Raw genomic sequence first — 22,161 nt, 5'->3', positions numbered from 1 at the left:
ATGTGCCTTTTAGAGTCAGCATCACCTGTCCACTGCCGAGTCCATAATACTCTCCGGGCAGAAATGGACATTGCATTAATTCTAGATGCCAGCCGGCAAATGTCCCTCTGTGCATCTCTCATATATAAGACTACGTCTTTAATATGCTCTATGGTTGGCAATATAGTGTCCCTGTCCAGGGAATCAATGTTATCAGACAGGGAATCAGACCACGCTGTGCAGCACTACACATCCATGCTGAAGCAATAGCAGGTCTCAGTATAGTACCTGAGTGTGTATACACAGACTTCAGGATAGCCTCCTGCTTTCTATCTGCAGGCCGTATCCTGAGAAGGCAGTGCCACCTTTTTTGATAAGCGTGTGAGCGCCTTGTCCACCTTAGGGGATGTCTCCCAGCGTAACCTATCCGTTGGCGGGAAAGGGTACGCCATTAGTAACCGCTTAGAAATTACTAGTTTCTTATCTGGGGAACCCCACGCTTCTTCACACAATTCATCAGATGGGGGAAAAGTCACTGGCTGCTTTTTCTCCCCAAACATAATACCCTTTTTTGTGGTAACAGGGTTATTGTCAGAAATGTGCAACACATTTTTCATTGCCGTAATCATGCATCAGATGGCCCTAGTGGATTGTACATTTGTCTCATCCTCGTCGACACTGGAGTCAGACTCCGTGTCGACATCTGTGTCTGCCATCTGAGGTAGCGGGCGTTTTTGAGCCCCTGATGGCCTCTGAGACGCTTGGGCAGGCGCGGGCTGAGATGCCGGCTGTCCCAAAGCTGTTACGTCATCGAACCTTTTATGCAAGGAGTTGACACTGTCGGTTAATACCTTCCACATATCCATCCACTCTGGTGTCGGCCCCGCAGGGGGCGACATCACAACTATCGGCTCCTGCTCCGCCTCCACGTAAGCGTCCTCTTCAAACATGTCGACACAGCCGTACCGACACACCGCACACAGGGAATGCTCTGACTGAGGACAGGACCCCACAAAGTCCTTTGGGGAGACAGAGAGAGTATGCCAGCACACACCACAGCGCTATATAACCAGGGATTTACACTAAAGTGAGTGATTTTTCCCTATAGCAGCTTATTATACACAGTTTGCGCCTAAATTTAGTGCCCCCCCTCTCTTTTTTACCCTTGAAGCCTGAAAACTGCAGGGGAGAGCCTGGGGAGCTGCCTTCCAGCGGAGCTGTGAAGAGAAAATGGCGCCCGTGTGCTGAGGAAGATAGCCCCGCCCCTTTCTCGGTGGACTCACGCTTTTTTATATGCTTTATGGCGGGGGATTATGCACATATACAGTTTATTAGCTGTATTATGTGCTATTTAGCCATGGAAGGTACTCTAATTGCTGCCCAGGGTGCCCCCCCCCCCAGCGCCCTGCACCTATCAGTGACCGGAGTGTGTGGTGTGCAGAGGGAGCAATGGCGCACAGCTGCAGTGCTGTGCGCTACCTTAATGAAGACCGGAGTCTTCAGCCACCGATTTTCAACTTCTCTTCGGTTCTTCTGGCTCTGCAAGGGGGACGGCGGCGCGGCTCCGGGACCGGACGACCGAGGACTGGGCCTGTGTTCGATCCCTCTGGAGCTAATGGTGTCCAGTAGCCTAAGAAGCCCAAGCTAGCTGCAAGCAGGTAGGTTCGCTTCTCTCCCCTCAGTCCCACGTAGCAGTGAGTCTGTTGCCAGCAGATCTCACTGAAAATAAAAAACCTAACAAATACTTTTCTTTATAGTGAACTCAGGAGAGCCCACTAGGAGCACCCAGCTCTGGCCGGGCACAGATTCTAACTGAGGTCTGGAGGAGGGGCATAGAGGGAGGAGCCAGTGCACACCAGATGTAGTACCTAATCTTTTCTTTAAAGAAGTGCCCAGTCTCCTGCGGAGCCCGTCTATTCCCCATGGTCCTTACGGAGTACCCAGCATCCACTAGGACGTCAGAGAAATGTTGATAACAGTATGTTATTACACAAACTTAGCAAGGTGTACGGTGATAACGTCATGTCACGGAAAAAGGTTTGGTGCACTGCCGGTGGTTGACGTGCATGGCCAGCCAGATCTCTGCTCATCTTGAACATCTGTCCTGAGGCAGTGCACCAAACCCAAACCTGTTTCCGTGCCATGGCATTAGCAATTTACACCTCGACAAGCTGGCTCTTAATTGCAGCTGCTGATGTGCTCTTTAACCACAAAAATTATCACGATATGCACGTTTGACCAGCTTCACCCTCTAACAATATGTGTTGCATACCTCCCAACATGACCCTCTCCAGGAGGGGTATGGGATTCCAGGTCGACACACCTTTGGTCGACACCAGTTGGTCAACACCAGAAATAGATGAACACGGACAATAGGTTGACATGAACAAGGTCGACATGAGTTTTCAATGTTTCTCTTACGTCCTAGAGGATGCTGGGGACTTCGTAGGGACCATGGGGATAAACGGGCTCCGCAGGAGACATGGGCACTTTAAGAAAGACTTTAGGTGTGCACTGGCTCCTTCCTCTATGCCCCTCCTCCAGACCTCAGTTTACTACTGTGCCCAGAGGAGACTGGGTGCATTACAGGGAGCTCTCCTTAGTTTCCTGTCAGAAAGTATATGTTAGGTTTTTTATTTTCAGGGAGCCTGCTGGCAACAGATTCCCTGCATCGAGGGACTGAGGGGAGAGAAACAGACCTACTTTAATGCTAGGCTCTGTTTCTTAGGCTACTGGATACCATTAGCTCCAGAGGGATCGGTACGCAGGTCTCACCCTCGCCGTCCGTCCCAGAGCCGCGCCGCCGTCCTCCTCGCAGAGCCGGAAGATTGAAGCCGGGTGAGTATGAGAAGAAAAGAAGACTTCAGAGGCGGCAGAAGACTTCATGATCTTCACTGAGGTAACGCACAGCAGTAAAGCTGTGCGCCATTGCTCCCATACACCTCACACACGGCAGTCACTGTAAGGGTGCAGGGCGGGCGCCCTGGGCAGCATATGAACCTCTCTTTGGCAAAAAAAAAAAAAAAAAAAATAATATATATATATATATATATATATATACAGCTGGGCACTGTATATATAAAGAGCCCCCGCCAGTTTTTTAGTATATTTGAGCGGGACAGAAGCCCGCCACCGAGGGGGCGGGGCTTCTCCCTCAGCACTCACCAGCGCCATTTTCTCCACAGCACAGCGCTGAGAGGAAGATCCCCGGACTCTCCCCTGCTTATTCCACGGTGAAAGAGGGTTTTAAAGAAGGGGGAGGGCACATAATTTGGCGCATATATATATATATATATATATATAAAAACAGCGCTACTGGGTAAACATATATTTATTGTGTTTTTTCCTGGGTCATATAGCGCTGGGTGTGTGCTGGCATACTCTCTGTCTCTCCAAAGGGCCTTGTGGGGGAACTGTCTTCAGATAAGAGGATTCCCATATCGACACGGATTCTGACTCCAGTGTCGACTACGATGATGCAAAGTTACAGCCAAAATTGGCTAAATGTATTCGATATATGATTATTGCAATAAAAGATGTTTTGCATATCACAAAGGAACCCCCTGTCCCTAACACGAGGGTACACATGTATAAGGGAAAGAAACCTGAGGTAACCTTTCCCCCCTCACATGAGTTGAACGAATTATGTGAAAAAGCTTGGGAATCTCCAGACAAAATACTGCAGATTCCCAAAAGGATTCTTATGGCGTATCCTTTCCCGCCAACGGACAGGATACGGGGGAATCCTCCCCTAGGGTGGACAAAGCATTGACACGCTTATCCAAAAAGGTAGCGCTGCCATCCCAAGATACGGCTACCCTCAGGGATCCTGCTGACCGCAAGCAGGAGGTTACCTTGAAGTCCATTTACACACATTCTGGTACCTTGCTCAGACCGGCGATTGCGTCGGCCTGGGTTTGTAGCACTGTAGCAGCATGGACAGATACCTTATCAGCGGAAATTGAGACCCTAGATAAGGATACCATTTTATTGACCCTAGGGCATATAAAAGATGCTGTCTTATATATGAGAGATGCGCAAAGAGACATTAGTCTACTGGGTTCTAGAATCAACGCTATGTCGATTTCTGCTAGACGAGTCCTATGGACCCGGCAATGGACAGGTGATGCCGACTCAAAGAGGCATATGGAGGTTTTACCTTACAAGGGTGAGGCATTGTTTGGGGAAGGTCTCTCGGACCTAGTCTCCACAGCTACAGCTGGTAAATCAAATTTTTTGCCTTATATTCCCTCACCGCCTAAGAAAGCGCCACATTATCAAATGCAGTCCTTTCGATCACAAAGAAACAAGAAAGTACGAGGTGCGTCCTTTCTTGCCAGAGGTAAGGGCAGAGGAAAAAAAGCTGCACAACACAGCTAGTTCCCAGGAGCAGAAGTCCTCCCCGGCCTCTACAAAATCCACTGCATGACGCTGGGGCTCCGCTAAAGGAGTCCGCCCCAGTGGGGGCACGTCTTCGAGTTTTCAGCCACATCTGGGTTCACTCACAGGTGGATCCCTGGGCAATAGAAATTGTTTCTCAGGGTTACAAGCTGGAATTCGAAGAGGTGCCTCATCGCCGGTTTTTCAAATCGGCCCTACTAGCTTCTCCCCCGGGAAGGGAGATAGTGTTAAATGCAATTCACAAATTGTATCTTCAAAAGGTGGTGGTCAAGGTTCCCCTGCTTCAACAAGGCAGGGGATATTACTCAACCCTGTTTGTAGTCCCGAAACCGGACGGTTCGGTCAGACCCATTTTAAATTTTAAATCCCTGAACCTATACTTGAAAAGGTTCAAGTTCAAGATGGAATCGCTAAGAGCGGTCATCGCCAGCCTGGAAGGGGGAGATTTTATGGTATCTCTGGACATAAAGGATGCATACCTTCATGTTCCCATTTATCCACCTCATCAGGCGTACCTGAGATTTGCGGTACAGGATTGTCATTACCAATTTCAGACGTTGCCGTTTGGGCTTTCCACGGCCCCGAGGATTTTCACCAAGGTAATGGCGGAAATGATGGTGCTCCTGCGCAAGCAGGGTGTCACAATTATCCCGTACTTGGACGATCTCCTCATAAAAGCGAGATCAAGAGAGCAGTTGCTGAACAGCGTCTCACTTTCACTGAAGGTGTTACAGCAACACGGCTGGATTCTCAATATCCCGAAGTAGCAGTTGGTTCCTACGACTCGTCTGACCTTCTTGGGCATGATTCTGGATACAGACCAGAAAAGGGTTTATCTTTCGATAGAAAAAGCTCAGGAACTCATGACTCTGGTCAGGAACCTATTGAAGCCAAAACAGGTGTCAGTGCATCACTGCACTCGAGTCCTGGGAAAGATCGTGGCATCATACGAAGCCATTCCCTTCGGCAGGTTCCATGCGAGGACTTTCCAATGGGACTTACTGGACAAGTGGACCGGGTCACATCTACAAATTCATCAGTTGATCACCCTGTCCCCCAGAGCCAGGGTATCTCTACTGTGGTTGCTGCAGAGTGCTCACCTTCTAGAAGGCCGCAGGTTCGGCTTTCAGGACTGGATACTGGTGACCACGGACGCGAGCCTCCGAGGTTGGGGAGCAGTCACACAGGGAAGAAACTTCCAAGGTCTTTGGTCAAGTCAAGAGACTTGTCTTCACATCAACATCCTGGAACTGAGGGCCATATACAACGACCTACGTCAAGCGGAGACCTTACTTCGCGACCAACCAATTCTGATCCAGTCAGACAACATCACCGCAGTGGCTCATGTAAACCGCCAAGGCGGCACAAGGAGCAGAGTGGCAATGGCGGAAGCCACCAGGATTCTTTGCTGGGCGGAAAATCATGTAAGCGCACTGTCAGCAGTGTTCATTCCGGGAGTGGACAATTGGGAAGCAGACTTCCTCAGCAGACACGACCTGCATCCAGGAGAGTGGGGACTTCATCAGGAAGTCTTCGCACAGATTGCAAGTCAGTGGGGACTGCCCCAGATAGACATGATGGCGTCCCGCCTCAACAAAAAGCTACAGAGGTATTGCGCCAGATCAAAAGACCCTCAGGCGGTAGCTGTAGACGCCCTTGTGACACCGTGGGTGTTCCAGTCGGTCTATGTGTTTCCTCCTCTTCCTCTCATACCCAAGGTGTTGAGAATAATAAGAAAAAGAGGAGTGAGAACAATTCTCATTGTTCCAGATTGGCCACGTAGGACCTGGTATCCGGATCTGCTGGAAATGCTCACAGAAGATCCGTGGCCTCTTCCTCTACGACAGGACCTGTTGCAACAGGGGCCCTGTCTGTTCCAAGACTTACCGCAGCTGCGTTTGACGGCATGGCGGTTGAACGCAGGATCCTAGCGGAAAAAGGCATTCCGGATGAGGTCATTCCTACGCTGATAAAGGCTAGGAACGATGTGAAAGCTAAACATTATCACCGTATATGGCGAAAATATGTTTCTTGGTGTGAGGCCAGGAATGCTCCTACGGAAGAATACCATCTGGGCCGTTTCCTTCACTTCCTACAGACTGGAGTGAATTTGGGCCTAAAATTAGGCTCCATTAAGGTTCAGACTTCGGCCTTATCCATTTTCTTTCAAAAATAATTGGCTTCTCTCCCAGAAGTACAGACTTTTGTGAAGGGAGTGCTGCATATTCAGCCCCCTTTTATACCTCCGGTGGCGCCTTGGGACCTTAACGTGGTGTTGAGTTTCCTTAAGTCGCACTGGTTTGAACCACTTCAAACGGTGGAGTTAAAATATCTCACTTGGAAGGTGGTCATGTTATTAGCCTTGGCTTCGGCTAGGCGAGTGTCGGAATTGGCGGCTTTGGCTCATAAAAGCCCCTATCTGGTTTTCCATATGGATAGAGCGGAATTGCGGACCCGTCCTCAATTGTTGCTTAAGGTGGTGTCATCTTTTCATATGAACCAACCTATAGTGGTGCCTGTGGCTACGCGAGACTTGGAGGATTCCGAGTCCCTTGATGTAGTCAGGGCTTTGAAAATTTACGTGGCCAGAACGGCTAGAGTCAAAAAAACAGAAGCACTGTTTGTCCTATATGCAGCCAACAAGGTTGGCGCCCCTGCTTCAAAGCAGACTATTGCTCGCTGGATCTGTAACACGATTCAGCAGGTGCATTCTACGGCTGGATTGCCGTTACCAAAATCGGTCAAGGCCCATTCCACTTGGAAGATGGACTCGTCTTGGGCGGATGCCCGAGGGGTCTCGGCACTACAACTATGCCGAGCTGCTACTTGGTCGGGTTCAAACACCTTTGCAAAGTTCTATAAGTTTGATACCCTGGCTGAGGAGGACCTCCTGTTTGCTCAATCGGTGCTGCAGAGTCATCCGCACTCTCCCGCCCGTTTGGGAGCTTTGGTATAATCCCCATGGTCCTTACGGAGTCCCCAGCATCCTCTAGGACGTAAGAGTAAATAAGATTTTAAACCTACCGGTAAATCTTTTTCTCGTAGTCCGTAGAGGATGCTGGGCGCCCGTCCCAAGTGCAGACTACTTCTGCAAGACTTGGATATAGTTTTGCTTACATAAGGGTTATGTTATAGTTTTCATCGGTCTTGAACTGATGCTATGTTGTTTTCATACTGTTAACTGGCTGGTATGAATCTTGCCCTTGGATTAACAAAAATCCTTTCCACGTACTGTCAGTCTCTTCTGTGCACAGTTTCTCTAACTAAAGTCTGGAGGAGGGGCATAGAGGAAGGAGCCAGTGCACACCCATACCTAAAGTCTTTCTTAAAGTGCCCATGTCTCCTGCTGAGCCCGTCTATCCCCATGGTCCTTACGGAGTCCCCAGCATCCTCTACGGACTACGAGAAAAAGATTTACCGGTAGGTTTAAAATCTTATTTTTTTGGGCGTCGTTTTCTTCGTAATATGACAGGGAATCCTAATTAGTGTCCCTTCACATGGCTCGCGATACCATTCCCAATCGTAGTACACATAGATTGTAAAGTATGAAAAAGTCCAAAAATAAAAATGTGAAAAACTCATGTCGAGCTGGAGTTCGGATACCCTCCAGGAGGGACAAAACGCTCTGCTCCTAAACTTTTCGCTAAATTAATGAATGCCAGCACCTGTGTTGAACAGGTTAATGGATAAGAAAGCTGTTTCAGCACAGGTAATGGCAATAATAAATTAAGAGGGAAGTCCAGGAGCTGAGCATTCTGGGGTAGATGTATTAACCTGGAGAAGGCATAAAGCAGTGTTAATTGCAAGGTGATAATGCACCAGCCAATCAGCTTCTGTTAATTTACATATGGGAGCTGATTGGCTGGTGTGTTTATCACCTTGCATTTATCACTGGTTTATGCCTTCTCCAGGTTAATACATCTACCCCTCTGTCCTTCCTGGAGAGGGTCATGTTGGGAGGTATGGTGTTAGGAAAGTATGGCTAATATGAGGCATAGGCTAATGGCCGTGAGACGAAGCAGTGGTCTCCCTGCTCTTGTCTGGTGGGCAATTAGAACAAAATACAGTACACACGTGAGAGGTCTTGTTACCTGACTTACTGAACCACCCTTGTATTTTAAACTATGCAAACGCATAGCAATAGGGCCCTTTGTGGCACCACTACTGTAATAGTAATATATAAAAAATAGTTCTATAATAGTATGTAACCTAGTTTAACCTACACAGGGAGCCAGGCCCACTGGAAGGGATGCAGTTAAAATGCCGCCAGATGGGATCCCAACAGTCGAAATACCGATGCCAGAATCCCTAACGACGGCATACGGCCGGCATCAAAATACAGATGGAGGGGGCGTGGCTTGGCCAGCTAACTGGAAGGCAGCAGTTCCACTGAGCTCCTGACGGACCCTTTATAAAACTGCCGTTTGCCCCATTTTACCTAGCCCCTTTTCATTATATAGGGTCCCCCTGCCTGTGTTTTGTCCGGTGGGGTGGGAAAGTGCTGCGGAGCCATGGATCCCCTGTCTCTGCAGGTTGTGGCCTCCCTGAAGTCGGGAACTAAATTTCTACAGCCCCAGCCGTGACCCTGCGACGCGCCAGCAGAGGGACCCGTACCCCGCTCACCTGTCTGCTGTGGGGCCACCTGCACACCCGCAGCGCTTGCCCGCCGTGAGCCACCCCTCTGGAGTGCCTGTCTCTCCCCTCGCTGAGGACCGCTGGGTCCGTGGGCGGCAGCCATCTTGAAGTGCGGGTTTGCAGTGAATGCGTCCAATGGTGTGATTGTGAGCCTGGGGGACCGCGCACAGAGGACCCGGAGCTGGGCTGCTGGTGAGGCTGAGTGGGTGGGACTTAGCTGAGAACAGTGTCCCAGCTACTCCCCCCCCCCCCCCCCCCTCTCCATTTATTACTGCCTCTCATTCCCTGGAGCCTGTATAATGGAAGAGGATCCGGCCTGCTGACACCTCTACTTGCCTGTGGCAGAGCTTCTGGGTTATGCTGGATCTGTATATGGCACTGCCCAGGAACTTAGGTTTTGACCTCCACAATCTCTATAAAGTGCCAGTACTCAGCATTCCTTATTACTGCAGGAGACACAGCAAGCCTCACTTGCATACAACTTGTTTGATTGAGGGGCTTGGAGCTCCCTCCTGTGGCGACTTCTTGAATTACACCCTTTCTTCAGACTTGCTTGTATTATAACAAATCTTCCTTTTTAAAGGGGAGTTGCCATTGCCATGTGAGTCCGTCTTTCAATATCGGGAGAAGCGGTCTCCTTCACATAACATGACTGGCCTTCTAGAGGAGTAATGGCTGACGCCCTTTGACACACTCCCTCCGTAATGTGACCACAGCCTTGTCCTAAAACCCTCCCGCCCTTTTGACTAGACCTGTTACTGCTGTACTGCTACATCATTATGCTCTGCCTCCGTGACTATGCCATTCGATTCCCTATGCTATGATTGAGCTCAATGTCCGCCCCCAGTTTGACATTGAGTTGGGTTTGTTCAATAGTAGTCTATATATGTGAGTGAGGGGTCCAGCAGAGCTGATTTCATGAGCCTTACTACTTCTTGGTGCCTCCTACTGCCAATTTCGAGCCAACCGACTAACTTCAGTTATTACTACCCAACATTAGCAACTGTCCTTTTGGCTGCCTTTCTCGAGGTCAATAGCTGCTTTTTCATGAGTCGCAGAAAACGCAAGGGAGTAAAGACCTCTGCCCGCAGTTACCCCCTGCTCTGATCTAAGGCGCTTAGTTTTCAGAAAGACTCGAACATGTCGGCCCCGTCGCCACCCACCTCCCCTGCTTACTCGGCGGCATCTGAAACTCCTGCCGCAGTCGGATCTCTAATGTCTGCTTCAGACCTCGACGGACAGCAGGATATGCAGAAAGTACTTAGGCTCCTACAGTCCTTGCCCACTAAGGCAGACTTCACATCCTTGGAGGGCAAACTTCGGGATGTGGTACACTCTGAGGTATCTGCACTTCGATCTGAATTGACACAGCTGCGCTCTCGTATTGACACTGCAGAAACCAATGGACAGGAATCCAATGCTTTTCAACGTGCCCTGATGGACACCATTAAACTCCAGGTGGACGAGATCCAGAACCTACACGACCACCTAGACGACATGGATAACAGGGGACATCGGAATAATCTGCGGCTGAGGGGCATTCCTGAAGACGTGCAGTAACAGAGCATCCCTGACGTACTTAAACTCTTTAATGAAGTCTTGGAAAATGACCCGTGATCCATTGTTTTTGACAGGGCTCACAGGGCTTTGCGTCCTAGAGGCATGCAGTTTGAGCGTCCGCAAGACATACTCTGCCGCCTCCACTATTTCAGCCAAAAGGATGAAATTCTTCGGAAACTCCAGAACTCAGGGGACTTGGGACTTCAACGGCACGCCCATCTAAGTTTTTCAAGATCTTTCATGGCATACCCTACAGTCCAGGCGTCACCTGAAGCTCTTAACGGATGCCCTACGCAAGCGTAATATTAAATATAGATGGGGATTCCCGTCCAGTCTTACAGCAACCAATGAAGGTCGTTCGGCCACAATCTGCGTCCCTGAAGATGTCACGTCTTTCTGCTCTGCACTTTCTATTGATCCTGTTCAGATCCCTGACTGGCAATCCCTGCGCTCAAAGATTGCCCCCCCCCCCAAGTCGAATCACCTTTCCAAACAGTCGGTTCACCTTTATCATCGCAGAAACGGAACCGCTCCTTTCCATCCTCTTCATCATCCTCACTGGCTGCGAAGACGTGAGTCATTTGCTACTTCCTTTGCTTCATCCAACAGCCTCAAGGTATTTATTGGTCCAAGAGCTTATGGGCTGCTTCATGGACTGTCGGTTGGGAAGTTCATTATCCTACCGTTGGACTTGCCCTTGTGAGTAATAGACGATTGGTCGGTCCTTTGTCTCACATATTATACTATTTTGTCTGTTAGCAGTTTTCTCTCTTACAGGGTTTTATCTAAACAACTTTCGCTCACTTTAACAACTGATTATTATACATCGATCTCAAGTGTTCTATGTTAGTTGGGGTTATCTAGTTTTATTGATATATTGTCATGTTACATTTGCAATGCTGTGGTCATTGATTTTTCTGTTCTTTCTTTTATTTTTATATTTTTGTTGTTACTACTGTGCGGCCTCCACACTTTTGGTTAGATTCACCTTAGATAATGTGAGGTCTCCTATACTATATTGTATTTTTACGGTTTGTGTTAGAGGGTGGATCCATTCCTCCCTTGTTGCCCCGTTTGCACCGCAATGGTCGGTCCCGGACTGTGCAGTGTAAATTTTTTTTGCACTGCTCAACTCCCCAGGAGCGCTGTTCTACTTCTACTATGGTTTGTTTTTCACTTGTATTGTTATTCGATGTCTTCATGCTCTTTTTGTGTCTCTTCTTCTTTTTTTCCGCTCTTTTTCTGGTTCTCTCCTCCCCACCCGATTTCCATGAGTTTAACAGGGCTCGTCCTCTTTTTAGCGCAGCTTTAACTTTTACGAGGCTAGGCCTACTTTTGTTTTCAGTGATTTGTGAATGGCTCTCCTAAAGGTAATTTCTATTAATGCTCAGGGACTCAATATCCCTGAGACGGTCGCGAGCCCTACGACAATTTAAGGCTGAGAAGGCTGATGTCTTTGTGCAGGATTCCCATTTCAAGGAGGGGGCGACCCCTTCTCTCAGGAATAGAGACTATCCCGTAGGCCATTTTTTTAACAATGCTGAAGGTAAAACTCTAGGCGTGGCGATCTTGTTCGCTAAACATGTCGCCCTTCCGGATGTAATTTGTCGCCATCTCATACCCAGCAGGGCTCTACTCTTAAATTGTACTGTTTCCAACAGAGCTCTCACTTTTCTTAATGTCTATGCTCCTAATAAGACACAGCCGGCTTTCCTAGATAAGGTACTTAATCTGGCCCTACCTTATATTGATGGGATTTTGCTTTTAGGTGCTGATTTAAATTGGTCTTTGGACCCTCGTTTGGATTCCTCTAACCCCTCCCTCGATTCTCAGGTAAACTTCATCGTAGGGTTCGGAAAAGTCTCCACAATTTCCAACTCATCGACGTCTGGCGAGTCCAACACCCCTCAACACGTGATTACACTTTCTTTTCACATCCACACAACACCTACACAAGGTTAGATTACTTGTTTATCTCCCATAGATTTTTACATTTGGTTGAGGCATCAGTCGTGGGCAATATATCCTGGACTGACCATGCTCCTGTCTCTCTAAAGGTTCGGCTGTCTCCTTTACATCCGAATTCTCTCACTTGGAGACTGAACGACTTGGTCCTCCAGGATCCTTATTGTCAACAACAGATTAGGGAGGCGATAACTGAATACATTTCTATCAATGACACTGCCGATGTCTCTAAAGTGGTAGTTTGGCAGGCCCACAAATGCGTAATAAGGGGTAAACTCATACAGCTGGGCGCTTGCATGAAAAAGCAGCGTACGGCGGCGCCAGATGCCTTAATTCAGAAAATTCAGTCGTTGGAGCTTCTTCATAAATCCGTGCGGTCAGACAACGTCCTTCAATCTCTTGTACAGGCTCGGCGGGACTTGAACTCACTTATGTCAAACAACATAAAACTTGACGCAAGTAAATTTCGTAGTCGCTACTTTCTATGGGGAAATAAACCCGGAAAACTGCTGGCGCGGGCTTTGCAGGCTCAGCGGGCAGCGTCTTTTATACCTAAGATTATACCACAGAATGGGACTACCCGGAACACCACAACAAAGATAGCAGCAGCCTTTTAGCTTTTTTTACACTCCGCTTTATAACCTATGGGGCCCTGACAAGAATAGGTCCAATTTTACCCGGAAGGCCTCCATCTCAGAGTTTTTAAGGGAGATTGATTTTCCGACACTTACATCGGACTAGGTCGAGGTACTAGAGGGCCCTTTTAGAGCTTGAAGAAGCTATTAAATCTACCCCTAACGGTAGGAGCCCAGGTCCCGATGGCTTTTCATTAGCCTACTATAAGATGTTTTGTCACCATGGATGCTCAGAGCCTTCAATCAGGTTTCGGACCAGAACCCTTTCTCTCCGCAGTCTTTGCTTGCACACATTTCGGTTATTCCTAAGGAGGGTAAGGACCCGGCCCTGAGCTCCAGTTACAGACCCATTTCCCTGTTGAACATTGACTTGAAGATCTTTGCTAAATTAATGGCGAACCGCTTGAAGTCTTTTCTCCCAAATTTAATTCACACAGACCAGGTAGGGTTTGACCCAGGTCGAGAGGCCAGGGATAATACTACTAAAGTTCTGGACTTAATTAATTTTGCCTCAACTTACAAATCCCCCTCTATCCTACTCTTAACAGATGCAGAAAAGGTATTTGATAGAGTGGACTGGGATTTTTTTATTGGGAGTACTGGAGCATTTAGGCTTAGGGCAGGTGGGCTTCCAAAGAATTCGGGCTTTGTACTCTAGGCCTTCAGCCCATGTACGCATCAATGGTAAACTGTCTGACTCGTTCCAGATTCGGAATGGCACCCGGCAGGGCTGCCCCTTGTCGCCTTGTTTTTGTGCTGTGTATGGAGGCCCTGGCGAGAGCTATCCGTCGGAATGTTCACATCCCCGGGATGCAAGTGGGAGATAGAGAATATAAGTTCACCCTGTTCGCAGATGATCTTCTCGCAGTAGTCTCTAATCCCTTAACCTCTATACCTAACCTCCTTAAGGAATTTACACGATTTGGAACCCTCTCAAATGTCAAAGTCAATCTTACTAAGTCCACAGCTATGAACCTCACTCTAGACCAGACGAGTCTGCAGGTTCTCCAAACTATATCGCCCTTTGCACAGCACCCCTCACAACTTAAATATTTAGGAGTGTCTCTATATAAAGATCTCTCCCAGGTATTTCATTCTAATTTTCCCCCACTTTTAACCAAACTCCAATCAGATCTCACCAACTGGGGTCGCAAGAAAATTTCATGGATAGGTAGGGTTGGTGTTATCAAGATGAATATTTTACCACAAATTTTGTACCTTCTACAAACTCTACCCGTTGCTATCCCCCGGTCCTGGTTTATCGCACTACAACGTAAGATCAGAGACTATATATGGGCGGGACATAAACCTCAGTTTAAGCATGAGATACTTTTTAGGCGAAAGCACCAGGGGAGCTCTAATTGCCTCACTTATTTTCCGATTATCAAGCTGTGCTCCTTACTAGAGTAATGGAGTGGAGTTGTGAGTTGAATAGAAAACAATGGGTGGAAATTGAACTAGCCTCACTCCCCTCCCTCTGCCCGGACTCCCCCTGGCTCTCTAAAATCCCACAGGTGCTACACCCGCTTGCTGGCCCTACCTTTACTTGCTGGCGCCTTCTATGTGCTCTTCCCTTTGTTTCAGCGCCCCCTTCCCCGCTCACGCCATTGTTTGGTAATCCAGAATTTCCTCCGGGCTGCCAATCCTCGTCATTCCAGTCCTGGCGAGATAGGGGTGTTTGTAGAGCTGATCAGTTGATGGACTCATCCAGTATAATAAGCTTCCCGGAGCTACGAACTAAATGGGATTTACCGAGTAAGGAAATTTGGAGGTATCTTCAAATTAAACACTTTCTAATGACTTATTACTCTCCAGTGAAGGGTAGTGACCTTGTTTGAACAGTGCCTCTCTCATACTTATCCTCGTCACACCCTCTCTACATTCTGTAAATGGTTAATTGATTATAAATTTTCTTCCAACCTAAATTTGTAAGGGACTGGGTGTTGAACCTGACGGGACTGGTGGTTGAAGACGACTGGGAGGGCATTTATAGTAACCTTTTTCATCCTCTGCCAATGTTCTGGTACTGGAAACACACTACAAAGTACTTACACGTTGGTACCATTGTCCGAATTTACTAGCTAGAATATACCCAGGAGTACCTAATACATGTTGGAGATGTAAGACGGCCGTCGGCACCCCATTACATTTATGGTGGGAGTGCTCCCTCCTTCAGCCTTATTAGTGTAAAGTAGTAGAAGCGGCTAATATTATACTGGGTGAGGACCTGCCATTTTGCCCCAGCTTTTGGCTCTTAAAATCACACACGCAGACCTGGATCCCAGTTTAAAAAATCCCTACTTCGACATATATTAAGTGCCTCTAAGGCGGTTAGCCCCATACATTGGAAGTCTGATGTGATCCTTAGCCTGAAGGAGTGGAGCGCCCATTTAGATCACTATATGGCTATGGAGGACCTTATTTCGTCTTTAGAAATGAGAAACAAATCCTTTACCATTATATGGTATCCTTGGCTGTTATATAAAGAGTCAGACCACTATAAATCGTCCCACTAAGAGTTTCCACACCTCCTCTACCTTATTAGATGTCTTTGGTCTGTTTTTGTTTCTCTTCTACAGAATTATACTAACCCCGGGAGTCGGGGGGAGAGAACCTTTTTCTTTCTATTTTCTATCTATATATCTTCTTTTTCTCTTTTCTATGTCACCTTTTTTCTTTTCTGTCTACTTTTTCTCTCTCTCTCTCTCTCTCTATGCTTTCCTTCTTATCTACCTCTTCTGATATCATATATAGAATTTGATTCTTATTATTTACTTTTATTGGTCTGGAATGTTTGCAATGCTTTACAAGATATTATAGCACATATTTAGAGACCTGACTTTATTTTGGTCTTTGTTTTTTACTATTGTATATGCCTTCCGGCCTTATTTTTTTTAATCTCATTTATGGTATGCTTTATATGATCTCTGTATAGAAATTTTTTTCAATAATAATCAATTTGCAAAATCCCAAACGTTCTTTTAGCAGTACGCACCCAGATCCTGCCATGGGGAAGGGAGGTTGGGTTTTGGCAAGGGGGGTTTGGTAGGCACTTACAAGGGAAGATTAGGGTTAGGCACCAAGTGGGGAGGGTTAGATTTAGGAACCAGGGAAGGGAGGGTTAGGCACGTACAAGGAGGGAGGATTAGGGGAGGGGTTAGGGTTCTTTCTTGGGGGTAGGGGGGGGGGTTTGTCTGGATTCTGATGGTTGGGATGCTGCTGTCAGGATTCTGATGGCCAGCAGCCCGTCCATCAGTATATAATACCGAATACCACTGGAACTACTGCTGTAATTGAAGGAAGGAAGCTAGAAACATACAAACAAAAACAGCCCACACACTAGGTTAATACATTTTTATTTAAATAGACTCCACCCACACCTCTTATTAACATTTTTATTAGACTCCAAAAAATCCAATGGCAATCTTCTTTGCTGTAGTAGTCCAAATGGAAACAAATGCCAAACCATAAGATGTCATGTACTATCTTCTCCTCTGCTGCTTTACTTACAGCCTAATGCATTTGGCACCTTCCAGTTGTCGACGTGGGATAACACAATAGCACACGCTTCACTCAGTGTAATAAAAGCTTTCATATACAAACATGACACATAATCATGACGGTCCTGGTATTATCTTACGCAGATGGTTAAATCAAATTGACTTAGGTGCTAATTAAGTCACCTGTGGCCAAGCATGGATACATTTAAAACCTGGACCATTGGGATGCCTTAAGTACCGCATTTGGGAACCTCGGGCATAGGGTGAAGCGGCACGTGTGTACACACCTAAAAATGAAGTCAATGTTGTTTAATTTAAATGCCATCAATAAAAAAAAAATAGACAGTTTTGGAGAAATCTTTTCAGGATTAATGTTACACTTATACAGCCAAAGCTGCCGTCCAACAATGCAAACCATGCACACAACACGAGGAAAAATAAAATCTGAAACAATGCAACATGTTTGCTCATAACAGTACATTTAAATATGTCAATCACTTTTAACATTTAGAAATGGTTAAAAATGCCACAAAAACAAAATAAACAGTGAAAAATACAAAGCTGCAAAAATAGATGGCATCAATAATTTTCAAGTGTATGCTTCTTTACAAATCTCTTCATCGTAACTTACAGCATAAAGGAGGAACTGCCTATAGCAGTGTTTCTTAAGGTCCATACACACGGAGCGATATAGCTGAGAGATTTTGACTATATAGTCAAAATCGCTCAGAAAGTTAGTGCATATCGCTCTGTGTGTACACAGCCAGCAATAGCTATGTGCGTCCCCGCCAGGTTGCTATCGCTGCTAAAAATAGACTGTGCAGGCAAGTCAGTTTTGGCTAGGTCGCTGGAAAAGAAAAAGCATCCCCTTGCTTAAATGGGATAGTCAAAATCGCTGGAAAAGTTAGTCAAAATCTCTATTGCCAGTTCAAGGGAAATCTCTCAGTCAAAATCTCTCCATGTGTATGCACCTTTAATCACTGCCCTCATGGAACCTCAACAGTACATGTTTTCCAGATGATCTAGCTAAAGCACAGGTGTGTTAGTTGACTTTTACAACAGATCTACAGGTAGTACTAATTATTCCTGAGGATACCTTGAAAACACGTACTGCTAGGAGTTTGATGACGACAGAGTTTGAGAAACACTGGCCTATAGGAATCACATTTTGTACTAGTGACATTTGCCAACATGCTATCTGGGCACTGCCAATACTATCTGGGTTCTCTAAGAACTACTCGGTAAGAGATAGAACCAAAATGCTGATATTCAATTAGTCGTGGTTAATTACTGCGGCTAATTTGCATGTCTGGGACTATCCTATTAGCCCTGGGCAACAACACTTATCGGGAGTTTGGTTCTCCTGCCTCAGGGAGGTGAGAACAATTCCCCAATAAGTCTTCCCAGAAGCAGTGATTACTGCTGAGGAAACAGAAATGCGGCTATTCGCGCAACCTATGCGTTTTCGTGAAATACAGAGTAATTTACCACACGTTAAAATTGTGCTATACTTAGACTTATCCGATACTTACTGAAAATTCCTGTTTTTGCCATACAGCAAATTACAGCTGTTAATAGGATACCCACGAAAGTATTCACAATGTGTATTACCCGCTTCAGAAGAGCGCAGACAGACCACAAATGAATACCTGTTTGGTCTCATGTAAGAGGTTAGCATCACAAGTAAAAAAAAAAAAGTGTCTTGGAAGATCACAGATTTCTGAACAACCTCGAATGTAATCATAGAATTTTAGACTATTTAATTAGATCATACAGTTAAGTTAATCCATACAAGAGTGGGTTCAGAAATGTGATCTTCCAGGTAATTAAGCAACCTTTTCACAGTTCACCATAAGAATGTAAAGCATACCAGCCCAGACGGTTACATCTCTGTACAAATAATAAAACCGTTTATGAATCTGATCATTCGATTACATTACATTTGTGATCTGTTTTAGAAACAATTCAATTGTGGTTATATACTAAAATTGTGATTAAAAATGGTAAATGGCATGAAGATATTAAAAACAAAACTAACTACTGTGAGAAATAAAAATTTGATTGTCAGAGACTATATAAATGCAAGATTGGCACACATTGCAAGTGCGAGATAATACACTCGTCCTTCATTGGTGGCTATTGCAAAGCGGTTTCAGCAGAAATGAAACCACCATACACCGGTCAGTCTTAATACTGCCACAGTCTAAATACTACAATGCAATCCACCCATCTCCGCAACGGGGGATACACTGTAACAGGCTTATCATATTTAGCAATAAATACACCCTCTTAGCATCAGGTACTGTAATAACAGAGTGTTTAGGAACACATAAGTGCAATCTGAGCTATAACAAGACAATTATGTTGCATTGAATGACTTATCTGACTGACTAAATCCAAGGCACAGCTATGTTTGAGAGAATTATTCAAAAGCTTGTTACTGCCCCCCACCAAAAGAATTGAGTGCAAACAACCTGTCCATATAATATAGTGAAACTACGAGATGAACTGAAAATAAACCCTTATAATAAAATTAGATTGCTCAGAAGCTACAGATAAAAAACAACTATTGTCCTAGATCCTAAGGCAGCAGAGATATAAACTCCAATCTGCTGGTCTGATCTCTGCAATGTATCGGTTTCAATCCAGAAATTCACATTTTCGGGCATTACAGACCATAGTTTTATTGCCGCCTAGTACATTAGATTAGTAGCCAGGAAATACCACCCAGATCCTGATCAACACATCTAAATTTGTTAGGGTGAATGGAAAATATGAAATACGCCCCATCAGAGTGAAGTCTCTACATTTGAGGACAATGAGGAATAATATTTCCACACACACAATTAACATTTCGTTTTCTGGCTGGATACCCATACAACTGTGCTACAAATCTCATCAATACTATATATTATTACGCCTCTATATAACTTGAAAGAGACTGCATTCCCCTGGCAGCCAGCCATTGCTACCAACATGAATGAAGCACCGATAGTCTTGGTGGAGGCCATTCCCTAGTAGCAGGCAGCCATAAATACTGGTAAGTGCTGTGCTGTGTGATAGGTCTGTGACAGCCAGTAGCAGGGCACAATCCCAAGCACTGGAAAGTAGGCTGGATGTTAATGCTGGCATCTACATCTTCTCATTTATTAGTGATGCATAAAAAATCCCAATGAAATTTAGGTCTCTGTATATCACCAAGTCGTGTGCATGCGTCACACATCCAGAGATATATGGCTGCTTTTGCTTCATCTGGAGCCATCATAATCACTCTGTCCGACTCCCAATCTCTCCATTCCATTCACTGCTGTAACTGATGGGAAACGGTCTGAATGCTTCATCTGCCAACAGTGAAAACAAAGAGGTTGATTTTCCCAGACACCTACCCGCATATCTAAATATTTCTAATACATTTAAAATTATACATAGTGGCCATGACCTGTTTATTGAGCGCATGCAGATTAACATCTGGCCTAGTACAAAGAAACACGTGGACAGCGCCTTTTGAATTCTGACCACTACAGCTGTCATGGAAAAAAATCCAAGTCTCCATCTCAAGGTAGAAAATAGGATTTTAATTACCTACCGGTAAATCCTTTTCTCGAAGTCCATAAGGGATATTGGGGGAGTCTAGTACAGGTTGAGTATCCCATATCCATATATTCCGAAATACGGAATATTCCGAAATACGGACTTTTTTGAGTGAGAGTGAGATAGTGAAATCTTTGTTTTCTGATGGCTCAATGTACACAAACTTTGTTTAATACACAGAGTTATTAAAAATATTGTATTAAATGACCTTCAGGCTGTGTGTATAAGGTGTATATGAAACATAAATGAATTGTGTGAATGTAGACACACTTTGTTTAATGCACAAAGTTATTAAAAATATTGGCTAAAATGACCTTCAGGCTGTGTGTATAAGGTGTATATAAACCATAAATGCATTCTGTGCTTAGATTTAGGTCCCATCACCATGATATCTCATTATGGTATGCAATTATTCCAAAATACGGAAAAATCCGATATCCAAAATACCTCTGGTCCCAAGCATTTTGGATAAGGGAGACTCAACCTGTACGATGGGGTATAGACGGGGTCCAAAGTAGTCGGTGCACTTTACATTTCTTCAACTGAGTGTGCTGGCTCCTCTCCTCTATGCCAACCTGCCTCTGGCAGTTATAGGTAAAACAGTGGCCGAAGGAAAAAGGACATACTTGAGAGAAGGAACATAACAATGAGTGGTGAGATTAATACACCAGCACACCACTAACAATAAACAACCAGCAACGGCCGGTAACAAAACAGCAACAACTGAACAGGTAACCATACAAAAGACAACCTGCAGAAAAGTCAACGCACTGAGGCGGACGCCCAATATCCCTTTATGGACTACGAGAAAAGGATTTACCGGTAGGTAATTAAAATCCTAATTTTCTCTAGCATCCATAAGGGATATTGGGGGAATCTAGAATGATGGGGACGTCCCAACGCTTCCAGAACGGGCGGGAACATGCGGAGACTACTGCAGCACCACCTGCCCAAACTGGGTATCCTCTTTGGCCAGGGTATCAAACCTGTAGAACTTCACAAAGTTGTTCTTCCCTGACCAGGTTGCAGCTCGGTAAAGCTGCAAGGCCGAGACTCCGCGGACAGCCGTCCAGGAAGACCACACCTATCTTGTAGAGTGGGCCTTCAGAGACTGTGGAACAGGTAAGGCTGCCAACACATAGGCCTGTTGGATAGTAAGCCTAAGCCAACGAGCAATGGACTGCTTCGAAGCAGGGCAACCCTTTATCTGCGCATCATATAGCACAAACAAGGAATCAGTCTTTCTGATCCAAGCCATTTCTCTTGACATAGATCTTCAAGGCTCGTACAGCATCCAATGCATCCGGAAGAGCAGAAGTGCCAGAACTTGACGGAACCACAATAGGTTGATTCAAGTGGAACGTAGAGACGACCTTCAGCTGCTGCCTAGTCCTGAGCTCTGCTCTGTCCTCGAAAAAGACCAGGTAGGGACTTTTACATGATAAAGGACCCCAATTCTGAGACACGCCTAGCAGAAGCCAGGGCCATCACAGTCTTCCACATGAGGTATTTGTCTTCTACCATCAGAGGTTCAAACCAGGAGGACTGTAGAAATTCCAACACTACATTCAAATCCCAGGGTGCCGTGGGCTGCACAAAACGAAGTTGTATGTGAAGTACCCCTTGCAAGAATGTCTGAACTTCTAGCAACACAGCCAGTTTCTTCTGGAAGATGGAAAGAGCTGAAATCTGGACCTTAATGGAACCCAGACGTAAGCCCTTATCCACACCAGCCTGCAGGAAACGTCCTAAGTGGAACTCCGCAGGCGGATACATGCGGTCCTCGCAGCAAGAGACATATCACCTCCAGATCTGATGATAGTGTTTTGACGTCACAGGTTTTCTGGCCTGAACCATGGTAGCAATATTATTTTTGGAAAGGCCCTTGTGAGCTA

At 45.9% G+C, this 22,161-nt stretch overlaps 1 protein-coding gene across 5 annotated transcripts in view; it reads right to left on the bottom strand.

Annotated features, from left to right (window-relative positions):
* Positions 1 to 16,514: 16,514 nt before the first annotated feature.
* PASK (PAS domain containing serine/threonine kinase) overlaps positions 16,515 to 22,161 on the bottom strand; it is a 351,902-nt gene continuing 346,255 nt past the window's right edge. For all 5 annotated transcript variants that reach the window (XM_063915754.1, XM_063915758.1, XM_063915756.1 and 2 more), the window contains one exon: positions 16,515 to 20,016. In XM_063915754.1, the coding sequence (XP_063771824.1) occupies positions 19,943 to 20,016 (74 nt within the window). In that variant the 3' untranslated portion in view covers positions 16,515 to 19,942. The remainder of the gene's footprint in view (positions 20,017 to 22,161) is intronic.

The sequence above is a fragment of the Pseudophryne corroboree genome, chromosome 4 (genome assembly GCF_028390025.1).
Source record: "Pseudophryne corroboree isolate aPseCor3 chromosome 4, aPseCor3.hap2, whole genome shotgun sequence".
NCBI classification, from domain to species: domain Eukaryota; kingdom Metazoa; phylum Chordata; class Amphibia; order Anura; family Myobatrachidae; genus Pseudophryne; species Pseudophryne corroboree.
This window is presented reverse-complemented; position numbering and strand designations above follow the sequence as displayed.